Here is a 24,854-nt window from a genome sequence, read left to right on the forward strand (position 1 = left end):
GCAGAGGTGTTTGCCTCTGGGGACAGAAACAAGGGTGCAGGAGTGGGAAGGAGACTCATAATTCACTGTTAACTCTGGTTCTCATTGGAACTTTTTTTTTTTTCTTTAATGTTTCTTTATTATTGAAAGACAAAGAGAGTCAGAGCATGAGCAGGGGAGGGGCAGAGGGAGAGGGAGACACAGAATCTGAAGCAGGCTCCAGGCTCCAGCTGTCAGCACAGAGCCCGACGCAGGGCTCGAACTCACAAATCACGAGATTGTGACCTGAGCCGAAGTCCGACGCTTAACTGACTGAGCCACCCAGGCGCCCCTCATCAGAACTTTTCAAACATGCATATGTTCCCTTAACTTAATAATGGTGACACTAAGTGGCACCCTGCCCTCCTGTGCCAGACATTCATGCTAAGCAATTAACCTGTCCTATCCCAGGCAGTTGCATGAGCTAGATAGGATTCTTTTTTTTAATATGAAATTTATTGTCAGATTGGTTTCCATACAACACCCAGTGCTCACCCCAACAAGTGCCCTCCTCAATAGGATTCTTAATGATCCTCCTTTTACAGAGGCATAAAGAATGTAAACCATGGGTGGGGGACTTAGTCGGTTAACCATCTGACTTTGGCTCAGGTCATGATCTTGCGGTTCTTGGGTTCAAGCCCTGCATCGGGCTGTATGCTGACAACTCAGAACCTGGAGCCTGCTTCAGATTCTGTGCCTCCCTCTCTCTCTGCCCCTCCCCTGCTCATGCTCGCTCTCTCTCTCTCAAAAATCAATAAACATTAAAAAATTTTTTTTAAATTAAGAATTTTAATTCCAAGATAGTTAACCTACAGTATTATATTAGTTTCAAGTCAAGTGTACCATATAGTGATTCAACACTTTCATACATCACCCAGTGCTCCTCACAAGTGCCCTCCTTAATCCCCATCACCTGTTTAACCCATCTCCTGACCCCTCTTCCCTCTGGTAACCATCACTTTCTTCTCTGTAGTTAAGAGTCTGTTTCTTGGTTTGCCTCTCTCTCTTTCTCCCCTTTCCTCTTTTGTTTTGTTTCTTAAATTCTACATATGAGTGAAATTGTATGGGTATTTGTCTTTTTCTGACTGACTTACTTCACTTAGCATTATACTCTCTAGCTCCATCCATGCCATTGCAAATGGCAAGATTTCATTCTTTTTCATGGCTGAGTAATATATATGTATATCATATGTGTATATCACATCTTCTTTATCCATTCATCAGTTGATGGATACTTGGGCTGCTTCCATATCTTGGCTATTGTAAATAATGCTGCTATAAACATAGGGGTGAGTGTATTCTTCTGAATTAGTGTTTTTGTATTCTTCGGGTAAACATCCAGTAGTATGATTACAGGATCTATTTTTAACTTTTTTAAAAAATCATTTTTAGAGAGAGCGGAGGGGGTGGGCAGAGGAAGAGAGAGAAAGAGAGAGAATCTTAATAGGCTATGCACTCAGCACAAGCCCAAGACAGGGCTCAATCCCATGACCATGGGACCCAGGGACCATGACCTGAGCCAAAATCGAGAGTCCGAAGCTCAACTAACTGAACCATTCAGGCCTCCATAGTGTTTTCCACAGTGATTGCCCTGGTTTGAATTTCCACCAATAATGCACAAAAGTTCCTTTTTCTCTACATCCTTGCCAGCACTTGCTGTTTCTTTGTGCTTTTGATTTTAGCCACTCTGACAGATATGAGGTGATATCTCATTGTCATTTTGATTTGCATTTCCCTGATGGTGAGTGATATTGAGCATCTTCTCATGTATCTGTTGGCCACCTGGATGTCCTCTTTGGAGAAATGTCTGTTCATGTCTTTTGCCCATTTTAATCAGATTATTTGCTTTGGGGGCTGTCGAGTTGTGTAAGTTCCTTATATATTGGCTACTAACCCTTTATCAGTTATGTCATTTGCAGATATCTTCTCCCATTCCGTAGGTTGTCTTTTAGTTTTGTTAATTATTTCCTGCACTGTGCAGAAGCTTTTTATTGTGATGTAGCCCCAATAGTTTATTTTTACTTTTATTTCCCTTGCCTCGGGAGACCTATCTGGAAAAATGTTGGTATGGCTGATGTCAGAGAAATTACTACTTGTGCTCTCTTCAAGGATTTTTATGGTTTCAGGTCTCACATTTAGGTATTTAAATCCATTTTGACTTTACTTTTGTATATGATGTAAGAAAGTGGTACTGTTTCATTCTTTTGCATGTAGCTGCCTGGCTTTCCCAACACCATTTGTGGAAGAGCCTGTCTGTTCCTCACTGCATATTCTTGCCTTCTTTTTTGAAGATTAATTGACCATAAAATTGTAGGTTTGTTTCTGAGCTATATTGAATAAAAGAGGGGAGAGTGGGCATCCCTGTCTTATTCCTGACCCTAGAGGGAAAGCTCTCATCTTTTCATAACTGAGTATGATGTTAGTTGTGTGGTTTGTTTCTGAGCTCTCTATCCTGTTCTATTGATATATGTGTCTACTGTTGTGACAATACCATACTGTCTTGATTACTACAGCTTTGTAGTGTAACTTGAAATCTGGAATTGTGAGGCCTCCAGCTTTCTCTTTTTCAAGATTGTTTTGGCTCTTTGGGGTCTTTTGTGATTCCATGCAAATTTTAGGATTATTTGTTCTAGTTTCATGAAAAATGCTGTTGATATGTTGATAGGGATTGCATTAAATCTGTAGATTGCTTTGAGTAGTATACACATTTTAATGATATTTGTTCTTCCAATCCATGAGCATGGGATATCTTTCCATTTCTCTGTGTCATCTTCAATTTCTTTTGTTAATGTTTTATACTTTTCAGACACAGGTCTTTCATCTTTATAGTTAAGTTTGTTCCTAGGTATTTTATTATTTGGGGTAAAATTGTAAATGGGATTGCTTTCTTAAGTTCTCTTTCTGTTGCTTCATTATTAGTGTATAGAAAAGCAAAGGATTTCTGGGCATTGATTTTGTATCTCATGACCTTAAATTCTAATAGTTTTTGGACAAAGTTTTTAGGTTTTTTTTTATACATAGTGTCATGTCATCTGCAAATAGTGAAAGTTTTACTTCTTCCTTGCCAATTTCGATGCTTTTATTCCTTTTTCTTGTCTCATTGCTGTGGCTAGGACTTCCAGTACTATGTTGAATAAAAGTGGTGAGAGTAGACATCCCTGTCTTCTTCCTGACCTTAGAGGGAAAGCTCTCAGTTTTTCATAATGGAGTATGATGTTAGTTGTGGGTTTTTCATGTATGTATGGCCTCTATTATGTTGAGGTATGTTCCCTCTAAACCTATTTGTCAAAGGTTTTTATCATGAATGTATGTTGTGCTTTGTCAAATGCTTTTTCTGTATTGATTAAAGTCATCATATGGTTTTCAATTCTTTCTTTTATTAATGTGGTGTATCACATTGATTGATTTGTGAATATTGAACCACCGTTACATCCCAGGAATAAATCCCAGATCGTGGTGAATGATTTTTTTTTTCATGTATTGTTGGATTCAGTTTGCTAATATTCTGTTGAGGAGTTTTACATCTATGTTCATCAGAGTTATTGGCCTATAGTTCTCTTTTTTGTAATGTCTTTATCTAGTTTTAGTTGCACGGTAATGCTGGCCTCATAGAATGAATTTGGAGGGTTAGCTTTTCTTTAGGTGGGCTCAGCAGTAGGGCTGGCAGATGGGCAGATGCATGTGTCACCCAAAGAGGACAGCTTCCATCCAACCACGCTGCTGACCACTGCCAGGCACAAATGTGGCCCCGTGTTGACAGGCTTTTTGCCTTTCAGAGGAAACCCAGGGACAAGCACTATCATGTGAAATGTCCTGGTTTTTAAAAGCTGGCCACTAATTCAAATATTTTGAAAGCTCAGCATTGGCCAAGCTCAAACTCCCACAGACTAAATGCAGTGCGTGGGATGCCAAGTCATACCTTCACCTGCTAATTCTCCGGAGGTGAGTGTACTGTATTCCATAGATGCAGGGATCGTTTCTGGGCCAACTCCCACATCTCTGGCCTGACCTTTGTCTTCACTTCTAGACCTACAAATCCAGCCTCCCCTACAGGCACCTCATGCTCAACACATCCAACACTCTGGCCCCTTGTGCCCGTATCTCTCTGCTCTTCAAGAGAAGCTAGAAATCTGGATTTGCGTGTGACATTACCAATTTTAAAAATTCACATTAAAATTTTTGTTCAGATGAAAAAGTACTTTTTCTTGGGCCACACACTGCCACTCTTGATTTAGCGCAAGCTGGCTGCCCACCAGGCCCCGTGCTGAGTGCGGCACAGACACGATCTGAACTGACTGTGGCCGAGGCCCGGAGTGGGTATTCGTATCACCCTGTTTCAGGTGGGGAGGCAGTCTCAGCGAGGCAAAGTCAGTCACCAGAAGTCACACAGCTAGTCCGTGGAGCATATTTCAGAGTTTACGTATTTTTGCTCAAGTTCATTTTCCTTTAAGTTTGTACAAAGTCTTACATCTTTCGTTATTCACTCTAATTACCATCTCCACTCCCAAGCTCCACTTCTCTCCATCCAGGAGTGATTTGTAGTTGAAATATACCACCACCCACATTCCTAGGATTGCAAAAAAGCAGTAGAAGTTAATTCACACATACCAACATTTCTAATAAGAGACACTCCTGGCTTTCGTAACGTCTCCTAGTTTGCTCTTACTGCCTTCCTCCCCACAGATATTTCCAGCATGTTCCACTCAGCTCAAACCTCAGAGCATCTCTGGAAGGCCACACAAGACACTAGTGGGAGCAGAAAGATGCTGCTTTTACTTGAATTGCTGGCCTGCTTTTTCATCCCAGGCAGTAGGGGCATATCCTGCCAACTGGCACTTTTCTGGGAGGCGACTGTCTCTAGAGTGGTCCAGTCTAGAAAGACTGGGTTCTGAGGTCTTTCTGGGCGCGTGGGTTGGTAGGAATTGCTGAAATATATAGCCAGATACAGGACATCTGCATCTGCAATGGCACAGGAGGTGTGTTTTTTCCTATTCCTCCAGGTAAATCCCACTAAAAACCCTGGACATCATATGTAAACTGAACTGAAAGAGGCTCTGAAAGGGGAGAAAATAGGCAGACCAACTAGAGACCTCAGGAGCCAAGGAATGACATGGTGGCAAGCTCCTGAGTTTTTGTTTTGCCTCAGATATTCCAGTCTTGCAGCTAGAGAAGCCAGCAACCCAAAAATGCCAAGGGCACAGACCAAATGATACTTAACCCAAGCCTGCCCTTTCCAGCCCAAGGACCAAGAGAGAGAAAACTAATAAGCCATAAAAGTTTCAGACGTTGGCCTTTCTGCACTAGTCAGACAACACAGAAGAAAAAAGTGGCCCACACCCACACCCACCAAGACTGAGTGGGCAACCTGTGTGTTTAGCTCCACCTGGGAGTAATGAGGCCACATGGCCACCTGCCTGTCCCCTGGCCCACAGCAGTGTCAGAGAGGATCAGCTAAGACAGAAGCTTTAAATAATATCCAGAGTCTCACAACATAATACAAGATCATCTGGCTTCTGTAGAAAATCACATATCTCACCAAGAACCAGAGAGATCTGAAATTGAACGAAAAAAGACAATCAATAGATGCCAACTGAAAGAACAGAGATTTTAAAGCAGCCATGATAAAAATGCTTCAAGGAGCAAGTACAAACATGGCTGGAACTAATGAAAACTAGAGATTCTCAGCCTAGGAAGAGAAGATCTAATCTTCATTAGAATTTCCAAATGGAAATTGTAGAACTGAAAAGTTTAATACTGGGGTAAAAAAGCTCAGAGGATGGGTTCAGAGGCAGAATGGAGAAGAAGAAAGAAGCAGTGAACTGGAAGACAGGGCACTGGAAATTACCCAGTCTGGACAACAGAGGGAACACAGACTGGAAAACAACTGAAGAGAGCCTCAGAGACCTATAGGACTATAACGAAAGATCTAATACTATATCATCTGAGTCCCAAAGGGAGAGGAGAAAAGATGGTGAGGAGGAAAAGGCTAAAATAAAAATACATATATTGACAACACTAGATGCTGACAAGGTCGCTGAGAACCTAGACCTCTCACATCAGGAATGTGAAATGGTATCGCCACTCTAGAACACTTTTGGGCAGGCTCTTAAACAACATGTAATTTCCTTATAGCCCAGCAATTGCCCTTCTGGGAATTTATCCCAGAGAAATGAGGACTCATGCTCATACAAAAAGTTCTACAGGAGTGCCAAAAGCATTTTTATTTGTGATAGCCCCAAGCTGGTAATGACCCAGAAGTCCCTCAACAAACTGTGTGATACGTCCACACCACAGAATGCTACACACACCACCTGGAGATGCTGAATGAAAAGGTGAATCCTCAAAGGTCATATACTGTGTGACTTTATAGAACATTCTTGAAATGAGAAAATTTTATAAATGGAGAACTAATTAGTGCTTGGCAGGGGTTATGAAGGGAATGGGGGTGGGAAGGAAGTAGATGTGGCTACAGAAGGGCAACACAAGGGATCTTTGTGGTGATGGAATGTTCTGCATCTAGACTGTATCAATGTCAATATCCTGGTTGTGATATCATCCTACAGTTTCGCAAGATTGGGGGAAACTGGGTAAAGGGTACACAGCATTTCTCTGGATAATTTGTTAACAACTGCATGCAGATCTACCTGTATCTCAAAATAAAAAGTTTAATTTAAAAAAAAAAAGCCAGATACAGAACAGCACAGTCTCAATGTCTTAACTCATGGTTTCCCAACCTGCTGACCACACACCATGCTCTCATCTATGTCGGTAACCAAGGATGCAGAGCTTCCAATTCTCTACCACCATTTCTACAGAGGCTCTGCTGACAACTTCAGCAAAATCTGTCCTCAAGCCTTTCACACTGTCTATTTAAAATGTTGGAATATTGGAGCTGGAAAACACTGAAACCACAGCTGTGTACAAGGTGCGCTTTGGGCCCCCCCCCCCCACCCATAGCATCCATTAGATCCCCAGCTGCCGCCCCGCCCCCACCTTGAACAAATTACCATCCAAGTAAATACAGTGTATTTAGCATGGCCAGCTTGAAAGCCAGCCCCCAGCTCCCTGCCCCAAGATTGCTGCCTCGCATGGATATTGTAAAGCTGCATTTAGCTACCCTTCTCTGTCCCAGGCCTGGTTGGTGAACTGCTTGAGGCCAGAGGGCTGGCTGAGCTTGGCAGCACTTACAGCCCATAGCTTCTCAAAGGCTATTGTTTTATTTCTTAAGTTAGATCACAGGCTCTAAGCAGCCTGGGCCTCCTGCACACAGACAATGTGACATTGAGACACCAGCTTCTGGAATACAGCAGTTCTTTTCAACATTGCAATGGGATAAAGTTATTTATGAAAGAAGAAAAGGTGAAAAGGCCAGCTGAAGTCAGTGTGAGCTGGGGACCTTGGTCACACTCCTTGGGGACACAGGTATGGTTGCACCCAGGCTATAGGTGAGGAGATTAAGGCTCACAGGACAAATGGAGGAGCTGCTGCAGGTGGTCTGGACCCTAAATCCAACACTGGTTCCTGCACCCCCACGATCTACATTGCTAGTTGTACTGGATAGTGTTCAGACCTTCCCCTGGCCTGTGTAGATCCACCCCAGATTTCGTTTGGGGGCCGGTCTCCTAGAACGTAGGGACAGTTGCTGGGTATGGGGGTAGAGGGATAAGGCCTACACTAGTCTGCCTTTACCCTACCTCCTGGGGGTTTGTGCACCCCCAACCCACTTTTTATGTGGGTGTCTGATCATGTGCATCTCTGTGCGGGTGTGAATGTGTCTGTATATGAGTGTCTGCCCATATGTGCATGTCATGTGTGTATACTTGATGTCTACGAGTGTCTCTGCGTGTGTGTGTCTGTTTCTTTCTGTGTGTGTCTATGTGAGTTTGTGTCTCTGTGGATGTCATGTGTCTGCCTTTGTGTACCGAGTATCTGTATGTGTGTGGTATATTTTTTGTGTGTCTGTACGTGTCCATGCGTGTGTATTTGTGGGGAAGTCTATGTGCATGCCTGCATGTGTGGCGTGTGTCCTTGTGCACATGTAGTGTCTACATGTATCTGCATGTGTCCCTGTGTCTGCACGTGTACTATCTGTGTGTGGGTCTGTGCATGCATGCGGTCCGTGTGCATTTGCAGATTGTGTGGTGTCCGTGTGTGTCCCTATGCGGGTCTGTGTGCGCGAGGTGTGTTGCGCGTGGGTGTGGCGATCCCTCCCGCGCTGACGCTCGGGAGAGCCCGGCTGGGTTCCAGGCCTCGTGACGGCCCCCGGGCGGCCACCCTGGGGCGCGGCCTCCCCCGAGGCTGGGAGGGGAGGAGCGCGTGGCCGGGTCCGCGGGCTGCGCCCCCGCTCCTCCCCGCGGGCCGGGCACACGTGGGCCCCGGGCGCCGCCTCCCCGCACCGCCCGCCGGTCCCGCGCGTCCCCACCCACCTCGGGCCGCCCCCGCCGCCGAGCGGGCCCGGGGATAAAGTGGCAGCGCAGACGCCGCGCCCTGTCGCCGCGGAGCCGGCGGCGCGCAGCTCGGCCCGGCTCTGGCCCGCCGCAGACGAGGACCCGCGGCGCTCGGGGAACGCGACAGCGGCGCTCGTGGCCCCGGTAACTGCCTCCCGGCCCCCGCCCCAGCCTGCGAGTGCAGTCCCCACCGGTGGGGAGCAGCCTCGGGGGTCCCCGGCATGCTCGGCGTGGGCTCCCGCGCCCCTGGTGCGCGCGCGTCTGTGCACGAGTGTGTGCGCGCGTGTCTGTGTGTGCGCGTGTGTGCGCGCGCCCTCCCCTGCTCCCTCGCACCAGCCCCCAAACCAACTTGTCCCCGTCAACTCCATTTTCCCGGTCCCCTCCGGCCCCGTGCACACGCCCGGCGAAGTCTCCCGGTTTTTCCCGTGGCTTTTCCAGTGACAGCTGCCGGGCTCCGTTCCCTGCGCTGTCGGAGACAGGCAGGAAGCAAAGTTTGTCGGGAGCCTCGGGGGTGACTTTGCCTCGGGGACCCGCATTTGTGCGTGTGCGAGGTGCCTCGGTGTGCGCGGAGCTGGTTTCCCAGTTTCCGGGGCAGGGGGTGCCGGGCTCGCGAGCCCCTCTCCTCTCCGAACCCCTCCATGGATTTGTGTAGGAAAAGTGATGACCTGAACTAGTAGTGGGGCGTCGCGCGCGCCTGTTCCCCGCCCCTGGGGACGGAGGGGGAGCCCCGGAGAGCTTCCAGTGCGAGCTGGAAGCAGGCTCCCGGGCTCAGCACCCCGAAAGCCCTCAAGACTGGCTCTGGGGGCAGGCAGGGCGCGGGGTGGGGGACAGGGGCTGGGGAACTGCTTGAATGCCGCCCTGTGACCGCCGAGATGAGGGAACAGCCCTTATTTGCCTGGCTCTGATTCTCCATGCTGTCGTGGTTGTGGAATGCAAAAGCCAGGACATGATGGAAACAGGTTTGTCATGGAATCTTTGGAATTTCAGACACAGGAGGCATTAATTGGAGTATCATCCACCTCATTATCGTGCCCCTTTGAAACTTCCTTGGGGATTTTAAGATAGATGGGTCTTCTTGCAGCTGCGTCTTTATACCCACAGAGCTGAGTATAATTTCCACTTGATTACAGCTAAAATAGTCTTTAAGATGAAGTTTCCTGAAATGATTTAAAATAAACACAGATGGGAAGGGGGGAAAAAAGCTGTAATGAGGCACTTAAAAAATAAAGTGAGCATTTTCTTAAGAACAAATGGGATTTTTCAGTCTTGGAGAGACTGCAAGAAATATGTTTTTTGTTTTTTTTTTTAAGTCTTTGAAATGGAGGGGGTCCTTTTAAACTGCTTAAAAATGTTTCTGACACCGAACAAGGCTTTGCTCCCCATCTCTGTGTGTTTTTGCTGTATTTCTGACTTCGGAATATGTCTTCTTTTCTTTCAAGGACTTGGAGATCCTTTCAGAATGCCGGAGGAAAGTTCTCCCAGGCAGACCCCACAGAGCGTTCCATACCAGGACCTGCCTCACCTGGTCAATGCCGATGGACAGTACCTCTTCTGCAGGTACTGGAAACCTACGGGCACACCCAAGTAAGTCCCCCCCTCCCCCCCTGCCGAGTGCTGCTCCAGAGCACTTGGCTCCTTTCACGCTGGCCTCTGCCCTTCTTCCTGTAGCATACCCTTCGGGACTGCTTTCTTCATGACCTACTTCACATATGTTGTAACGTCAGGCACAGCAGTGCCTACAAAGATGAGATTTAGACTTTACCATTTTTTTTTTTTAAATTAAGAAGCAGGAGTTCTATTTTCATTATAACAACCAGGATACGGATTCTACCGTATGGCAGTTTTCAAAAATTCCACATGACTTTATTTTTTGTACTGGACTTGATTTCCTGTTGCAAGGGCATTCCTTTGAAATCAACGCCGACAACTCCAGAAAGCCACCTAAGCAGATAAGAACATCAAAACTGTATATATAGTAACCTTTGTTCTGTCTTCCTGTTTGATTATGAGCTTCAGAGGTGTCCTACGTGTATAACTAGGGAGAAAGGGGTCTGGGTATTTCCTTCTGATTTCTTGCCAGCTCAATTACTTTGTACATTTTCCATCAAGGATTTGTCTTGCTGTTAGAAAAGGCGTTGGGACGATACACCATAAGACAGCTGGTCGCCTGCTGCTCCCCTTCTCTTGTACGAAACAGGGAAAGCCCTGCTTGTTTATGTTATTCGGGGAAAGGAATTATTGGTGGTAACCATTTGGCCTAGTGACGAGTGAGCGTCTCCTGTTCCATGGATGTTTTACCTGTCTCCCAGGCCTCTTGTCTCCCAGGGTACACGGTGTGATGTAGATTATAGCTCTCTTTGTGTCTCAGTAATCACCCAACCCTAGCACAGCTATAGCATTTCTCCTGTTTTTCAACAAGGTGTATATAATCCAGGTAGCTGCACGTTAAAAACACAGAGATGTGGACTTTTAAAGACCCGGTTTAAAATCATAGCTTCAGGGCAGCTGTACAAACTGCCTATCGTAATGGGCTGTTAATAGTTCCTACCAGTTCTGGCAATATCTTTCTTAAAGATATCCTCCAGAAGAGAGCGTGTGTCTCTGCATATGTGTCAGATGGAGACAGAGGAGAAGAGAGGGAAGGAGGGAGGGAGGAAGGGGGTGAGGAGAGAGAGAGGAGAGAGAGAAAGAGAGAGAGAGTTGTCAAGCATCGTCATTAATTCTCCATTCTGACTTACTCTCCACTCTGACTTATTTGGCTGTACAGTTGCGTGTTCTTGGTTTAACTTCTGAGAACTGTGTGGTATATGGGGCATTATTTGATCGATATACAAAAAGAGAACAAAGAATTGAAAGTAGGCATTTTTATTGTCCAAGTCCTAGACTTTGGGGGCTTTCCTCGGTTGAGTGGGGAGGCTGTCCTAGTTGGAGGTCAACGAAATAAAGAGGACCTTTGGTCTCCAAAGGGGGCGGCGCAGGGCGGTGGGTGAGTGGGTTGGGAATGGCCAACCGGCTGCCCTTCCTTGGCTGTGAGTGGTTTTCACAGTCTCCACGCTGACGTCGCCTTGTGGGGAGGTCTCTAGGTTCCACTGCTTTTGCTCCACTTAGATGTGGCAAGCCCCCAGTAGCTTAAACTGAGCTGTCTCTGGGAAATCAGTGTCTGCACTGTGGTGGCCGCCGATGGCAATAAGAAGGCGGGGTGGGTGGTTGAGGCAGTTGGGCCCTGGGATTTGGAAGAGAACTGTGATGGGAAGGCCACCGGCCTACCTACTCTGCCTCTACCCCCTGGAGATGATTCAGGTCAATAAATACCCTTTTGGAGTTGGGGCCAATGTCAGAGGTAATGTTTAGGTGATTTCACAACCAGCCCTGACCCATCAGAAAGTCCTGGAGGCCTCCTGCAACAGAAGTTAACCCTGTGCCTGCATCTCTGTATATCAAATAGGGTGAGGGGTTCCTGGAGGAGGAATCATGGCAACCGGAGTGGTGGTGAGCAGGGGGGTGGCCTCAGGGCAGAGGTTTATGCCAACTGGAATGGAAGCGTGTCCATGTCTGAATAACTGAGACCAGCTGCTTGGGCAGATACCAGCCACTGTGTGGGCCTGCCTTCTTGCATGCTCTGGAACGTCTCTGCTGTTGAGTTTCAACACCATTGCCTGTTGCTTTTAGGAAGGGAGAGGGGACCTCAGGTCACCCCTGACTCCAGTCCGTCCCTTCCAGGGAGTGTCCTAAAGTCCCATTCCCAGTTCAGCTCCAGGCCTTCTCTACTCCACCGTCTGTGGGGAAAACCCAGACAACTATCACCTTTCCCTCTGTTTTTCCACTCTGCTCCATTTAAAAAATAATCTCCCTCCCAGAGGACCTGGAGACCTCAGAAGCCACCCTGGGTGGCGTCTTTCAGAGCGGGGTCTATGTGCACCTCTATTAGCCGCACTGCTTTGGGTTGTTTTTTTGGTCAACAAGTTGCCTCCAGCTCCTTAGGCCTGCCTCAGAGCGCCTGAAACTTTCTGTCCCGAGACCAGCTCTGCAGGTGGCTCAGAGTGACACTGGGTCACAGGTGTCAGCCATAGCTGAGAAACCGGCCAAACCTGCTTATGGAATCAACTTATGTCCTTATACATGCCAGCTTCTCACGCTGGACCCTGAGAGAGAAGAAGGCATTTCTTGGGAGTGTCATTACGATGTGTGTGTCCAAACACAACACTGTTTTTAGTACAGCACGCCAAAGACTCCATCTTTAATTGTTTTGCACCCAAGATTTTTAAGCCTACATTTGGCAGTGTCAAGGCAAATTCATGTTCAGCTAGTGGTGTTTACAGTGTAACAAATGTTAGACTTAAGGTATAGCAGAATTATCTTATGTTCATTGAGTATCTCCTATTAATTGAGTATCAGATATGTTCTGGGGTCTGGATTAGGCTCTCTACCTACATGATCTCATCTTAACTTGACATCAGCCTGTGAGGCCAATGTTATCATTACCATTTCCTATTTTACACATGGGGGAACAGGCCCAGGATGACCCAGGTAGGGTAGCTGGATTCAGTTCAGATTCCTCTGGCTCCCAGGTCAGTTGCTCCTCTTAATGCACCACTGTGGAAGGCAGACTTTCACCTCTGTAAGTAGCATCTTCCTGATAAATTCTGACATTTTCCATCAGGGTTGAAGACCACTTCACCCTACGGTAAAGAGTAATAGAATAATGAATTCTCCCTGATTGTTGGCTCACAATTACTGAAAGTGGGAAATCAGTGAAAGATATGTCTCCATTCTGAAACTAGAAATCTTGCGATGCCCTGGGGGAGTGGCTGCTTGATCCAGATTCAGTATCTTGGACTTTTAAAGTACTGGTCCTTCAGCAAATTTCCAGCAATCATGTCGACAGAAAGACAGAGACTATAGCGCCTTTGAATTCAGTCCACCAGGTGGTCCTCCTTAGTCCAATAAAAGATGATTTTAAATTCACTTCTGAATGTTAGTTAGACATGCTCGGAACAGTGAAGGTGTTCCTGTCCCACGTGGCGAATGGCCGGCCGGCTGGGGAGAGGCTGGGTGGTCAGAAACCATACTCAGTCTGAGGACGTGAAGCCTTCCTTTGATTCTGTATGACAAGGAAGGCCGGGGAGCCCCCCTACAATTGTGTGGTTGTGCAGCCGAGGTCCCCACCAGACAGTTCATTCTAAACATGGGCCAGAGCATGTTGGTCTGGTGATCAGCAGGGCCACCATGAAGTGTGTGTGTGTGTGTGTGTGTGTGTGTGTGTGTAATATACCCCTCGGTGCCCTTCTTCTTTCTCTAAAGCTGCTACTTCCCTCCTGTGCACTTGGTCTCTGGGCCACCCCTCACCCTCAAAGGGCTTACAGGCTTTCCTTTCTGTAGCTGCTGTTGGGATAACAGCTGGGAGATTGAGGGAGCTGTTTCAAAGTGCGGCTGTCCCCGGTCCCTCTGCTTGCAGAGTCCTGATGCCAACACCCTGCCTGGAGAACCGCTGCAATTCACAAATGACTCATTTTTGAAAGTTTCATTTAGCATTTTGTTCCAAATTTCCCTACATTTTCGGAGACGTTCCAGAACATAAGCCCTGGAGTTCCTTCCACAGACCTTGCTGGCTCTGTGTTTTCTCCCTTTCTTGCCTCCGACTTCAGGTTCAGTAACCTGGCTTTTCCCTCCAGTAACCAGGCGGCCACACCCTCACATGGATGCCACTCCTCTCCCCTCCTGGTTCCAGCAGTCTGAGCTTTCTCCAAGGCAGTCTGCAGTTGGTGTGGTTTTTAGGACTTTCCTCTGGGTGACATGGGGGTCAGGGCTGGGAGTGGGAACCTCCCCAAGTTCTCAGTCTTGGCCATTGTCAGTGGATCTAGAAGCAATAAGCCAAAGTCCTAGCTCTGGCTGCTCCTTTCCTTATTCCTTATTCCCCAAAGTGGGGCTCAGCTGATACCCCCTACCTCTGCCCTGGGTCACACTGATCCCTGTGTCCTCGAAGCCTCAAAACCCTGTAGCTGCATTTTTGGGCAATGCCACCTTAGGACACTTCCTCCCAACTATGCAAATTTACCTGGAAAAGAGGTGATTCCCTGGAGCTGGGAATGTCCTCATGATGTCCTCCTCATGTCAGCCACCAGCCCTTTGGGTGTGGTACCAGTGGTTCCAGAAGCTAAGGGCTCCTCCTAGCCAACTGGATCCAGCCCATGGAGACGCAGCGTCTCTATCGTCTGGCTGGACATAATTTTGACCCCCTACTGTCTTCTGGAATTTTCTTCTCATAGGTCAGACTGGCTTTTTCTATGTTCCCCTCACCCTTTGGTTTCCTAATCAGGTTGGAAGTCACTTATTTAGTGCCTTCCTCCACGCCCCCTAGCCTATGGCATTGGTTCAGTGCTCTAAGCAACATTCCACGAGTTCCGCTTACATCTTTGGGTATTTCTGTACGTTCCCTGCTGACTCCTGCAGCCCTCATGACCTCTCTGAACTCCTGCCCCCTGGGTGACGAGGTGTTGCCGCATCACTTGCCTGTGGTTGCTACATCCTCAGAGTGAACCAAATCACATCCCTTCTTTGTCCCTAAGAGGAGCCATTTTGAACTCTATTCTGTTGGTCTTTGTGGGTGTGAGAACAGGCAGGCATCCCCCCGCCCAGCCCCTTGAACATTCCCCCTGGCTGTAAGGCTCTGGGTTAGCTCTTGGGCTCTTCCGAGCCTCTGTAGCAAGACAGGCTCTGAGGGTTTATCTCCCTGCTCTTTTTGTTCGGCCACAGTCTCGCTCCCATTCAACCAACCAGTGACGTCAACGGTTTTTGACATCCACATGTTCCAGGCATTGTGTTGGGCACCAGCGTGGGGAGAGACTGCTTTGTTTGATGAAGGGGTGGGGGTGGATGAACATGTGGATAATTATGATGCGATGTGGCAAGCCCATAGAGATAGGACCCCTGCTAAGCCATACAGAGCCTTTGTGCAAATTAAGAAGGGAGTCCATCCATGAAGACATAGCCCCTCAGGTGTGTGGCTTGGGAGGCAGAACATGGGCTAGGTTTCAGCTCCTACTTCCCTTTTTACCCATGCCCTCGAACAGCACTCCACATGCAGGAAGGGCATGCCAGGGGAGGGGGCTGGGGCAGGAATGCATGGGCTGCATGAGAATACCAGCAGTGGTATTACTGGGGCAGAAGGCACCAGGTGGACAGTGGCAGGAACCTAAATGAAGCTAGAGAGGTAGAATGAGGCCATTCCCTGGGGGGTGAGATGGATGGGGGGGTGTGGTGCTGCAGGTTGAGCTACAGGCTCAAACTTGAACCTTCGGGGCGGGGGGGAGCCCAGTAGTTTTAAGCCAGCAAGTGCTGTAGGCAGACTTGTAACATGGACAAATGGTGGTTGGAGGTGTTTGCCACAATCCAGGGGACAGGTGAGGAGGGCTGAGATCCCGCAGAGTAGTGACAGCATGTGATAGCAGTGGAAAGACTAAAGTTGCCTGCTCCTGGTGATGATGGCAGGAGAGGTGGGGGAAGGATGGCTCCCAGGTGTCTCCCCAAGGGACAGGCACATAGGGTATATGGGGGTTCTCCTTCCCAGCAAACACCTTTATTACCTCTGCTCTCAAGATACCTGCTCTACTCTCTGACAGTGAGGACAGGTGGGGCCACCTACCCTGTGGGACACCTCATTGGAGCACCCCTGGAATAAATCAGTGGGATAAATGAAGGAGAGAGAGCATGGACAAGCCAACCAAATTACCAGTAAAATATTAATGACAGGGACAAGTTCATTTTCATGAAGGTGAGAGAGGAATCATGTCTTACACTGGCACTTTGCAATGAGGACTCGAAAATGAAGCACCTTTAATTTAATGTGTTGTTTTATGAAATTTACACCTAAGCTCCTGGAAAGCGGATATTACTCTGCATTTAGAGCAACAACACTATTTTTGATCAGATCGATCGACTTTTCAGTAGCAGTTCAATTTTTTTTTTTTTTGCCTATTTAAAAAATTTCTAAAAGTTTTTTTCTCTTGTATGAAACTGTTGTTTCTCCTTCTGATGCTTCTGCCTTTGTTATAGCATAGGAAACTGCCTTATTTTTACATAGGGATCTTTTCTGGGCGCTTTTTTTTTTTTAAAGACTCTTTGGATAGCAAAGATCTTTTGATGACCAGGGGAAAGGCCGGCTGCTATTCTTGCAGTTGATTTTTCCAACAGCTTCGTCAAGGGATAATTTCTTCCAGTTGCTATAAGAATGTTCTGCAGATACAAATCTGGCTTTGTTTTGCAGTGGAGTCTAAGAAAAAAATAGCCAAATAAACTGCTTCCTGAATAGCCCCCATTGTCCACCATCGTCTATATATTGGCACCTTCTAGGTTTAGATGTTAATCCCAGATGCACTTTGTTTTTGAGTGCAAACCCGACCATCAGTGATTGTGTAAATGGAGGAAATGGTCTTCTGTGGTGCAAATTTTTACAGCTGAGATTACAGGGCAACCCTTGTCCCATATTTGAGGGTCATCCGAGGTTCTTGTTGGTAGGACGTTCCTTTCCTTTCACACAGCCTTGTTCATAGCGGGTGGGGGTAGGGATGCTGACGGTGATCACTGACGGACTGGGAGTGACATTGTTCTCTCTGTGTCAGAGACACACACAGCCGGGGGCTGTGTGTAGCTAGGAGGTCACAACAAGAGCTGTGAGCTGTGTCACTCCACTTGGAGCTGCCCCCCCCCCTTTCACGTTCATCACCAGCTCCCAACATGCTTCTCCTGCACCTGCTGACCATTCATTTCCTCTCTTGGCCGCCCAGCAAATCCTCCTGTGTGCAGTGGTGAGAAACCATGCCTCACCTTCCTCAAAAAGGTGTAAAGGAGCTGTTTCTCCTGGGCTCACAGCTCCATCAACATTCTGGAAGGAAAAGGAGGAGGGAGGGTGGGAGGGAGCAGGGAGGAGGGGAGAGGAGAAGGGGGAAGAACAGAAGGAAAGAAAGAAGGTTTGAAAAAATACATCTTCAGTTGATGTTAGGATTGAGGGGAATTAGACCTTCCTTTTCCTTGAACACGTTTCCCAAACCAGAAATATGGGGCAGGATTAATAGAGATCAGGATGGAAATGGGTCACTTTGTGAAATCACACCTGTGCTACCTGTAGGGCACTCATGCCTCTGTCCCCTTGCATTGTTCTCCCCAGAGAGCAAGTGTTAGTGGAATGGCCTGTCATCATGTCCCTGGTGCTTAGAATAGTGGCCTGCCTTCAGCAGGAGCTTAATAAATGTGTGTTAATGAGTGAATGAATTGCTCCCAGGGAAGAAAGGGGCGTGAACCAGTCACTGGCACAGTGTCTTTCTTCTGGTAGAGGAAGTCAGACTTGAGTATTAAGGTCCTTAGAGTTCTCCAGCTCTCCCTAACCCTGGGGACTTCCCCTGAGTAGGTGGCAGAAGGTTTTAGGGGGTTAGAGTCTGTGGGCCTTTTGACATCATGGCTACGTTAAGTATATGCACTTTTCTGGAAAGGAAGACGTATCACAGACTCCATCAGACTCTCGAAATGGGGGTGGTCCCTGCCCCCAGGGCTCAGTGCCAGCCTTATCATTTTGTCAATGGGAAGACTGAGGCTCAGAGAGTAAACATGAAGTCACCTAGGGGGCTGGCGTGGGCCCGGGGGCTAGCTCCTGACCACGCTCTCGCCTCTGTGCCACGCCATGTCTCAGGAGTTGTTGACCCCATACCTTCTCCTTCTGGGTTGAAACCACAAGGCAGCCCTTCACGGTGGGGATTTCAACAGATGGGAAGTTTGGGGCTGGGCTTGGAGAGGTCTTAACTGGCCACCTCCCTCCTCGCTGCCAGAAGCTGTTTGATGACATCTACACTTTGGGGGCTCTGTTTTCTGTGGTTAGAAGCATGTGGGCACCTAGGCAATGCCCCAGGACTCTGAGTAATGGACTTCAGAAAGGTGGCAAGAGACTCACTTAGAGGATCCACGAGATGGGGTGGCAGAAGGGGGATGAATTCTAAGAGGGGGAAAAGAACAGACAGCCTCTAGGAGAATAAGAGAAGCACGTGGGAGAGGAGGTATGGGGCCCCCGAATACAGAGGGGGGTGGGAGGGGGAAGGACAGAAGGAGAAAGAGCTTGAAGACAATTAGAAACCGCCATCTTTGGTCTCAGGAAGCCTCTGGTTAGTCTCACCTTGTCAGGGCAGGCAGTTTCCCCAGGCCACTTGCAGACCACTGGATTAGAGACGAAAGACCCCTGGCTGGGAAATTGCTGCCTTTAGACATTTTGGTCAGTTGATCCCTGAAGGGACATATTTCAGGGAAGACTGGTTTGTCTGGGACACAAAGCATCCCAGTGTAGGGAGAACAGTGTAGGCCATGGAGCCAGACTCTGCGGGGAACAGACTGGGTCCACTCAGACAAGGCATGGGGCCATAGATTCGCTACTTGACCAGTCTCTGCATCTTTAAAATAGGGGACACCAGCACCTTTCCCTAGGGTGCTTGTACGGGTTACATAGATGCGTGGGAGTTCACATCTGGCACACTGTAAGTGACATGTGAGTGTGAGCTCTTACTGCTTAGTTTGATCTCTTTGGCTGCCTCTGCCATCAGTCTGGCAGGCTGTGAGAAAGGACTGTGTGTTGGGCTTGTTTGTTACCCACCATTGTCCCTTACTTCCCAGCACCCTCCTGGCAAGCATCAGCCACGTAAGCCCTAGAGTGAAAGCAATACTTATACATCCCACCTTTACTGCTCTTCCCCATGACCCCAGGCTGCAGGCTTTCCCCCAGTCTTCAGCTTATTTACTGGCTTTTTTTCTTAGCAGTTCAAACTCAGTTCTGTTTTGGGGCACCTGGCTGGCTCGGTCAGTAGAGTGTGCAACTCTTAATCTCAGGGTCCTGAGTTGGAGCCCCACGTCGGGTATAGAAATTACTTTGAAAAAAACCCTCAGTTCCGTTTCAGTGAGATTTCAAACTCCCTAAATGACAGAAGTTAATAGAAATAGACACTGGATGGGGCACCTGGGTGGCGCAGTCGGTTTGGCATCCAGCTCTTGATTTTGGCTCAGGTCATGATCTCACAGTTTGTGGGTTCGAGCCCCGCGTCAGGCTCTGTGCTGACAGCTCAGAGCCTGGAGCCTGCTTCGGATTCTGTGTCTCCCTCTGTCTCTGCCCCTTCCCGCTTGTGCCCTGTCTCTCTCTGTCCCTCAAAAATTAAAAAAAATGTTAAAAAAAATAGACACTGGATGTTTAATCTACAAGGTAAACAAAACAAGAAAACCGTGAGAAAGCCGTTGGTGGTGAAATTCTTTTTGAGATAACACATAGTTAGGACAATGAAATGCTTTTATCTTGTGTAAAGCTTCCGTGAGTGACAGCATTTAGGTACAGTCTCACTGGCAGGGAGGCCAAACCTTCATGAGCAGGGCTGGAAGTCTGTGCCAGCAAACTTCCAGAGAAGCATCCGCTCCATTTTCGGTAGTCTGTGTCTTAAGACGTTCCAGTCTTTGGCACGTGTGTCTCCATTGGTCCTAAATGCGTCAGCACAGTGTGGAAACGTTTCTCATTGCAGGAGATGAGATTACTGGTACAAGTGCCGTCCTGCCATCTATCCAGAGTGGCCAGGGCTGTCGGGGGCGCCTTTGTAATCTATCGCCGTGTAACCCCATTTACTTAGCTCACAATTCTAATGGATTGGCGATTTGTGCTGGGCTCAGCCGGGCAGATGTTCTGCCTTGGCTGGCCTTCTTCATGCATCTGTGGTCAGCTGCGGCCTCTACGGGCACTGGTGGGCCAGCTAGGGGCTCCCTGGGCTCCAATGGCTTTACTCATGTGTCTGGTATCAGGACGCTATTGGCAGGAGGACTTCGGTTCTTCTGCATGTGGTCTGGCACCCTTTAGTGGGCTAGCTCAGATCTGTTCTTAGGGTGGCAATGTTTCAAGAGCAGCAAGAGAGCAAACCCCAATGTGCGGGTGCTTTTCAAGTTTCTGCTAGTGTCAGAGCTAGTGAGCCCAGAAGTGGTGTGTGAGGGCACATCCAAGGAGCGAGGATGGGGGCAGGGCCTATTTTGAGGCCACTTTTGAGATTCTACCACGTGGAGAAAAGCTCTTTGTCCTGAGTCAGAAATGCAGCCTTGAAGTTTTGTTTCTGCCTATTCCTCTGAGTAACTCTCAACAAGGTATCATCTCTTAGACTTTCGGGCAAGTTCCCGGAGACTTTTTCATTTTCTGTAACTCTAGGACACTTTGCATCTTGTGATGGTGAATAACCCCTGAGCTTTTCCAGGGCAGAAGTCATGTTTACTCTTATTCTTCCTTCTCCAGCGCTCCCCTCCTTGTAGAGTATCATGCCTGGCACAAAATAAGGGATCTAACTGTGTTTGTTGAATGAATAAATGAACTTCTCATATTTAGAGTCAGGTAATTGGGTTAGATGATTCTCCAGAGTCCCTTCTGGCATGGTTTTCTAGGGAAAGGACAGACTGTTTCCACAGAGGATAGATCAGAGGGGCTTTTTTGTTCAGGAAATGGAGCAGCAAAATCCAGAAGTATCCCAGAAGGAGTCAGTAATAGCTAGAATAAGAATATTCCCTGTAGGTGATCCCTTGACATAACAGGGGGCTGTGTTTTCACCAATTTAATGCAGAGGTAAAATTCTGTATGTGAAAACACACGTACGAGTGGGGCCTGCAGGACGGCAGAAGGGGTTTTCCACTTGAACACTGACATCAGCATAGACACCAGAATCTGGACGTGAGTGAGGTGTGCCTCCTCTTTTGACATGGGGAGATGATTCCGCAGTACCAACTGAGCTCCAAATGCAAACTCGGCACCATGCCAGACAGCAAGGGAGGGTCCATGATGCGGCATGGAGGCTCGGGCCTGTGGGAGGGCAGACCTCCGGTCCCACGAGTTCCTCCTGGACACCTTGCGTGTGCATTACCCCGTTCTAGTTTGGCAATATGGAAATGAAGGGGCTCTGTCTCTGCTTCCAAAGGCATCTGTGCATGTGTACTGAGGACACCATTCTGGGTACCGCGGGAGTTTGCTTGTGGGGGCCACCCTGTGTTGGGGCCTCAGAGAAAGGTTAGGTGACGCGAGCTGACTCTCAAAGGTGGAAAGGGGCATTCCGGGCAGTGGAGAGCACTTTCATACAGGCATGGAGGTATGTTCTGTAAATGACAGGAAGTCTTCAGAAACTGTAAAGTACGTGGCAGAAGATGATTTTGGAATGGTTTGTTTGGGGGCCAGGATTTGAATGGCTGTTGTATTCGCTTGCTAAGGCTGCCATAACAGAATACCACAGACCCGGTGGCTGAAACAACAGAAATGAAATTTCTCACGGCCCTGGAGATTTGAAGTCCAAGCTCAAGGTGCTGGCACAGTTGGTTTCTGGTGAGAGCTCTCTACCTGGCTTGTAGACAGCTGCCTTCGTGTGGTCTTTCCTCTATGTGTGTGCATTCCCGGTGTCTCTTTCTCTTCTTATGAGGACACCCGTACTATCAGATAAGGCCCAGTCCTTATGGTGTCATTTAACCTGAATTACCTCCTTAAAGGCCTTATCTCTAAATACAGTAAGATTGGAGATTAGGGCTTCAACATGTGAATTCTGGGGGGGTGGGGAGGGGACACAACTGTTTGTAACAGCTGTATTTGACATGCTTAGGGATTGGGATCTTATTGTGTAGGCTGTGTGGGAGCCATCATAGAGGCAGGGGTCCCATGCGGTTGGTTATTGTTTACAGTCTAGAACATTCAAAGCAACTGGAAGATCTTCCATGGCTGAACTTGGATGAGGATCCTGGCTTTTCACATTTTTTGCTTCTCTGTGGTTTCATGGTGGATGCCCCAGCCTGTCTGAAGTTGCTGTGGATTTACCTTTTGCCTTGATGTCTTGTGTCTAAGACCATCTAGTCTCAGCAGGTCCCATCGGCCAGCTGGCTCAGACACAGGAGTGGGAACATGCCAGGGATAAACTGTGTCTTTACAGAGTCAGGACACTGTTCAGACCCAGTGTTTACCCACTCTGTAGCCATTCCTCCTTATGTCTCACTGATTGTTGTCCCCAGAGGTACAATTCATGATTCATTTCTATCAGATGTGACTACACCATTGCCTTCCTTGGGTCATTTGCAGCCAGGGCTGGCTATAGGCCTGGTCTTCTTATGACACTTGACTATGTCAACTTATGACACTAGAAAAAGAAGAGCAGGGGCGCCTGGGTGGCTCAGTCAGTTAAGCGTCCGACTTCAGCTCAGGTCACGATCTCGCGGTCCGTGAGTTCGAGCCCCACGTCGGGCTCTGGGCTGATGGCTCAGAGCCTGGAGCCTGCTTCCAATTCTGTGTCTCCCTCTCTCTCTGCCCTTCCCCCGTTCATGCTCTGTCTCTCTCTCTCTCTGTCTCAAAAATAAATAAACGTTAAAAAAAAATTAAAAAAAAAAAAGAGCAAATTAAACCTAATGCAAGCAGAAGGAAGGAAATAAGATCACAGCAGAAATGAATGAACAGAGAATGGAGAAACAATATGTAAAATAAATGAATCCAGAATCTGGGTGTTTGAAAAGATCAACAAAATGGACAGATCTTTAGGTAGATTGATCTAGAAAAAGCAGAAGTCTCCTATAACTAGTATTGGAAATGAAGGAGGGAACGGTGTCACCAATCTTTCATGAATACAAAGGATTAGAAAAGAATACTATGAGCAACTGTACGCTGATAAGTCAGATAACTTAGAGGAAGTAGACAAATTTCTAGAAAGGTGCAAACTACTGAAACTGACTTGAGAGAAATAGAAAGTCTGAATTGACTTACAATAAGTAAAGAGCCTGAATTAGTAGGCAGAAAACTAGCCACCAAGAAAAGCCAAGGCCCAGATAGCTTCACTGTTGAAATCTACCAAACATGTAAAGAATGAATATCACTTCTTCACACAACTTTCTAAAAGAAGACAGAATGCTCCCTAACTCATTCTAAGTGGCTGCTGTTACCTGGATACCAAAAGCAAACAAAGACGTACAGGAAAAGAAAAGTACAGAATATTTCCTATGAATATTAATGCAAAAACCCTCAATAAAATACTAGCAAACTGAATCCAACACCATTATAACAGATTTATACACCTTTACCAAGTGAGGCTTGTCTCAGGAAGGCAAGGGTGGTTTGATATCTAAAAATTAATTACTGCAACACACCATATTGGTAGAATAAAGAAAGAAATCATTTCAAAATATGTAAAAAAGTATTTGAGAAAATCTAGCCCACTTTCATGATAAAAACGTGCAAGAAACTAGAAGGGACCTTCTTTAACCTGGTGAAGGGCAATGACCAAAAACTAAAGCCAGCATCACACTTAATGATGAAAGACTGTATGCTTTTTCCCTAAGGTCAGGAACCAAACCAGAGATATCCACCTCCCCGCTGCGATTCAACACTGTATTTGGAGGATCTAGTCAGGGCAGTCAGGCAAGAAGAGGAAATAAAAGACATCCAGATTGGAAAGGAAGAAGTCAAACTATATTTGTAGATGACATGACCTTGTCTGTGGAAAATCCTAAGGAATCCGCTAAAAATCTATTATAACAAATTAACGACCGCAACAAGATTGCGAGATACAACATGAATATATACAAATCAATTGCATTTCCACATACTTGCATTGAACAATCTGAAAATGAAATTAAAACAATTCCATTTACGAGAGTATCAAAGAGAATAGAAATACCTAAGACTAAATTGAACAAAAGAAGCGCAAAACTTATACTCTGGAAACTGCATCACATTCTGAGGGAAATTAAAGAAAATCCAAATGAGTGGCAGACATCTCATATCAATGGGCTGGAGAACAATATCATTAAGATGGCAGTACTCCCCAGATTGATCTACAGATTTAAGGCAACCCTCATCAGAATCCTGGATGGCTTCTTTCTAGAAATTGACAAGCTGTTCCTGAAATTCATGTGGAAACTCAGGGGGCCCAGAAAAACCAAATCAATCTTGTAAAAGAAGAACCAAGTTGAAGGACTCCTATTTTCTGATTTCAGAACCTACTACAAAATAACAATAATCAAGGCAATGTGCTACTGGCATAACGAATTGGGAGTCCAGAAAAAAAGACATGTCTATGATCAATTAATTTTTGATAAGAATGCCACAATACTTTAATAGGAAAATAATAGTCTTCTCAGCAAATGGTGCTGGGGCAGTTGGATTTCAACATACAAAAGAATGAAGTTGGACTTCTCCTTATACCACATACAAAAATCAACTAATATCCTAAATGTAAGAACTCAAACTATCAAAATCTTAGAGGAAAATATACGAGTAAATTTCCATGACCTTGGATTTCACAGTGGTTTCTTAAGACACCAAAAGCATAAGTAACAAAAGAAAAAAATTGATAAATTGGACTTCATCAGAATTAA

General features: G+C 46.9%; 1 protein-coding gene across 5 annotated transcripts in view; it reads left to right on the forward strand.

Moving 5' to 3' along the window:
• MGLL (monoglyceride lipase) overlaps positions 1-24,854 on the forward strand; it is a 162,283-nt gene that overhangs the window by 34,184 nt on the left and 103,245 nt on the right. For 2 of the 5 annotated variants that reach the window (XM_019430943.2, XM_019430941.2), the window contains exon 2: positions 9,905-10,049. In XM_019430943.2, coding sequence (XP_019286488.2) covers positions 9,905-10,049 — 145 coding nt within the window. Of the gene's footprint in view, positions 1-8,397; positions 8,610-9,282; positions 9,425-9,904; positions 10,050-24,854 lie in introns of those variants that run through there. The other 3 variants (XM_019430942.2, XM_019430938.2, XM_019430939.2) reach the window with 3 other exon arrangements.

The sequence above is a fragment of the Panthera pardus genome, unplaced genomic scaffold (genome assembly GCF_024362965.1).
Source record: "Panthera pardus isolate Hobbes unplaced genomic scaffold, ASM2436296v1 HiC_scaffold_8, whole genome shotgun sequence".
Taxonomy (NCBI): domain Eukaryota; kingdom Metazoa; phylum Chordata; class Mammalia; order Carnivora; family Felidae; genus Panthera; species Panthera pardus.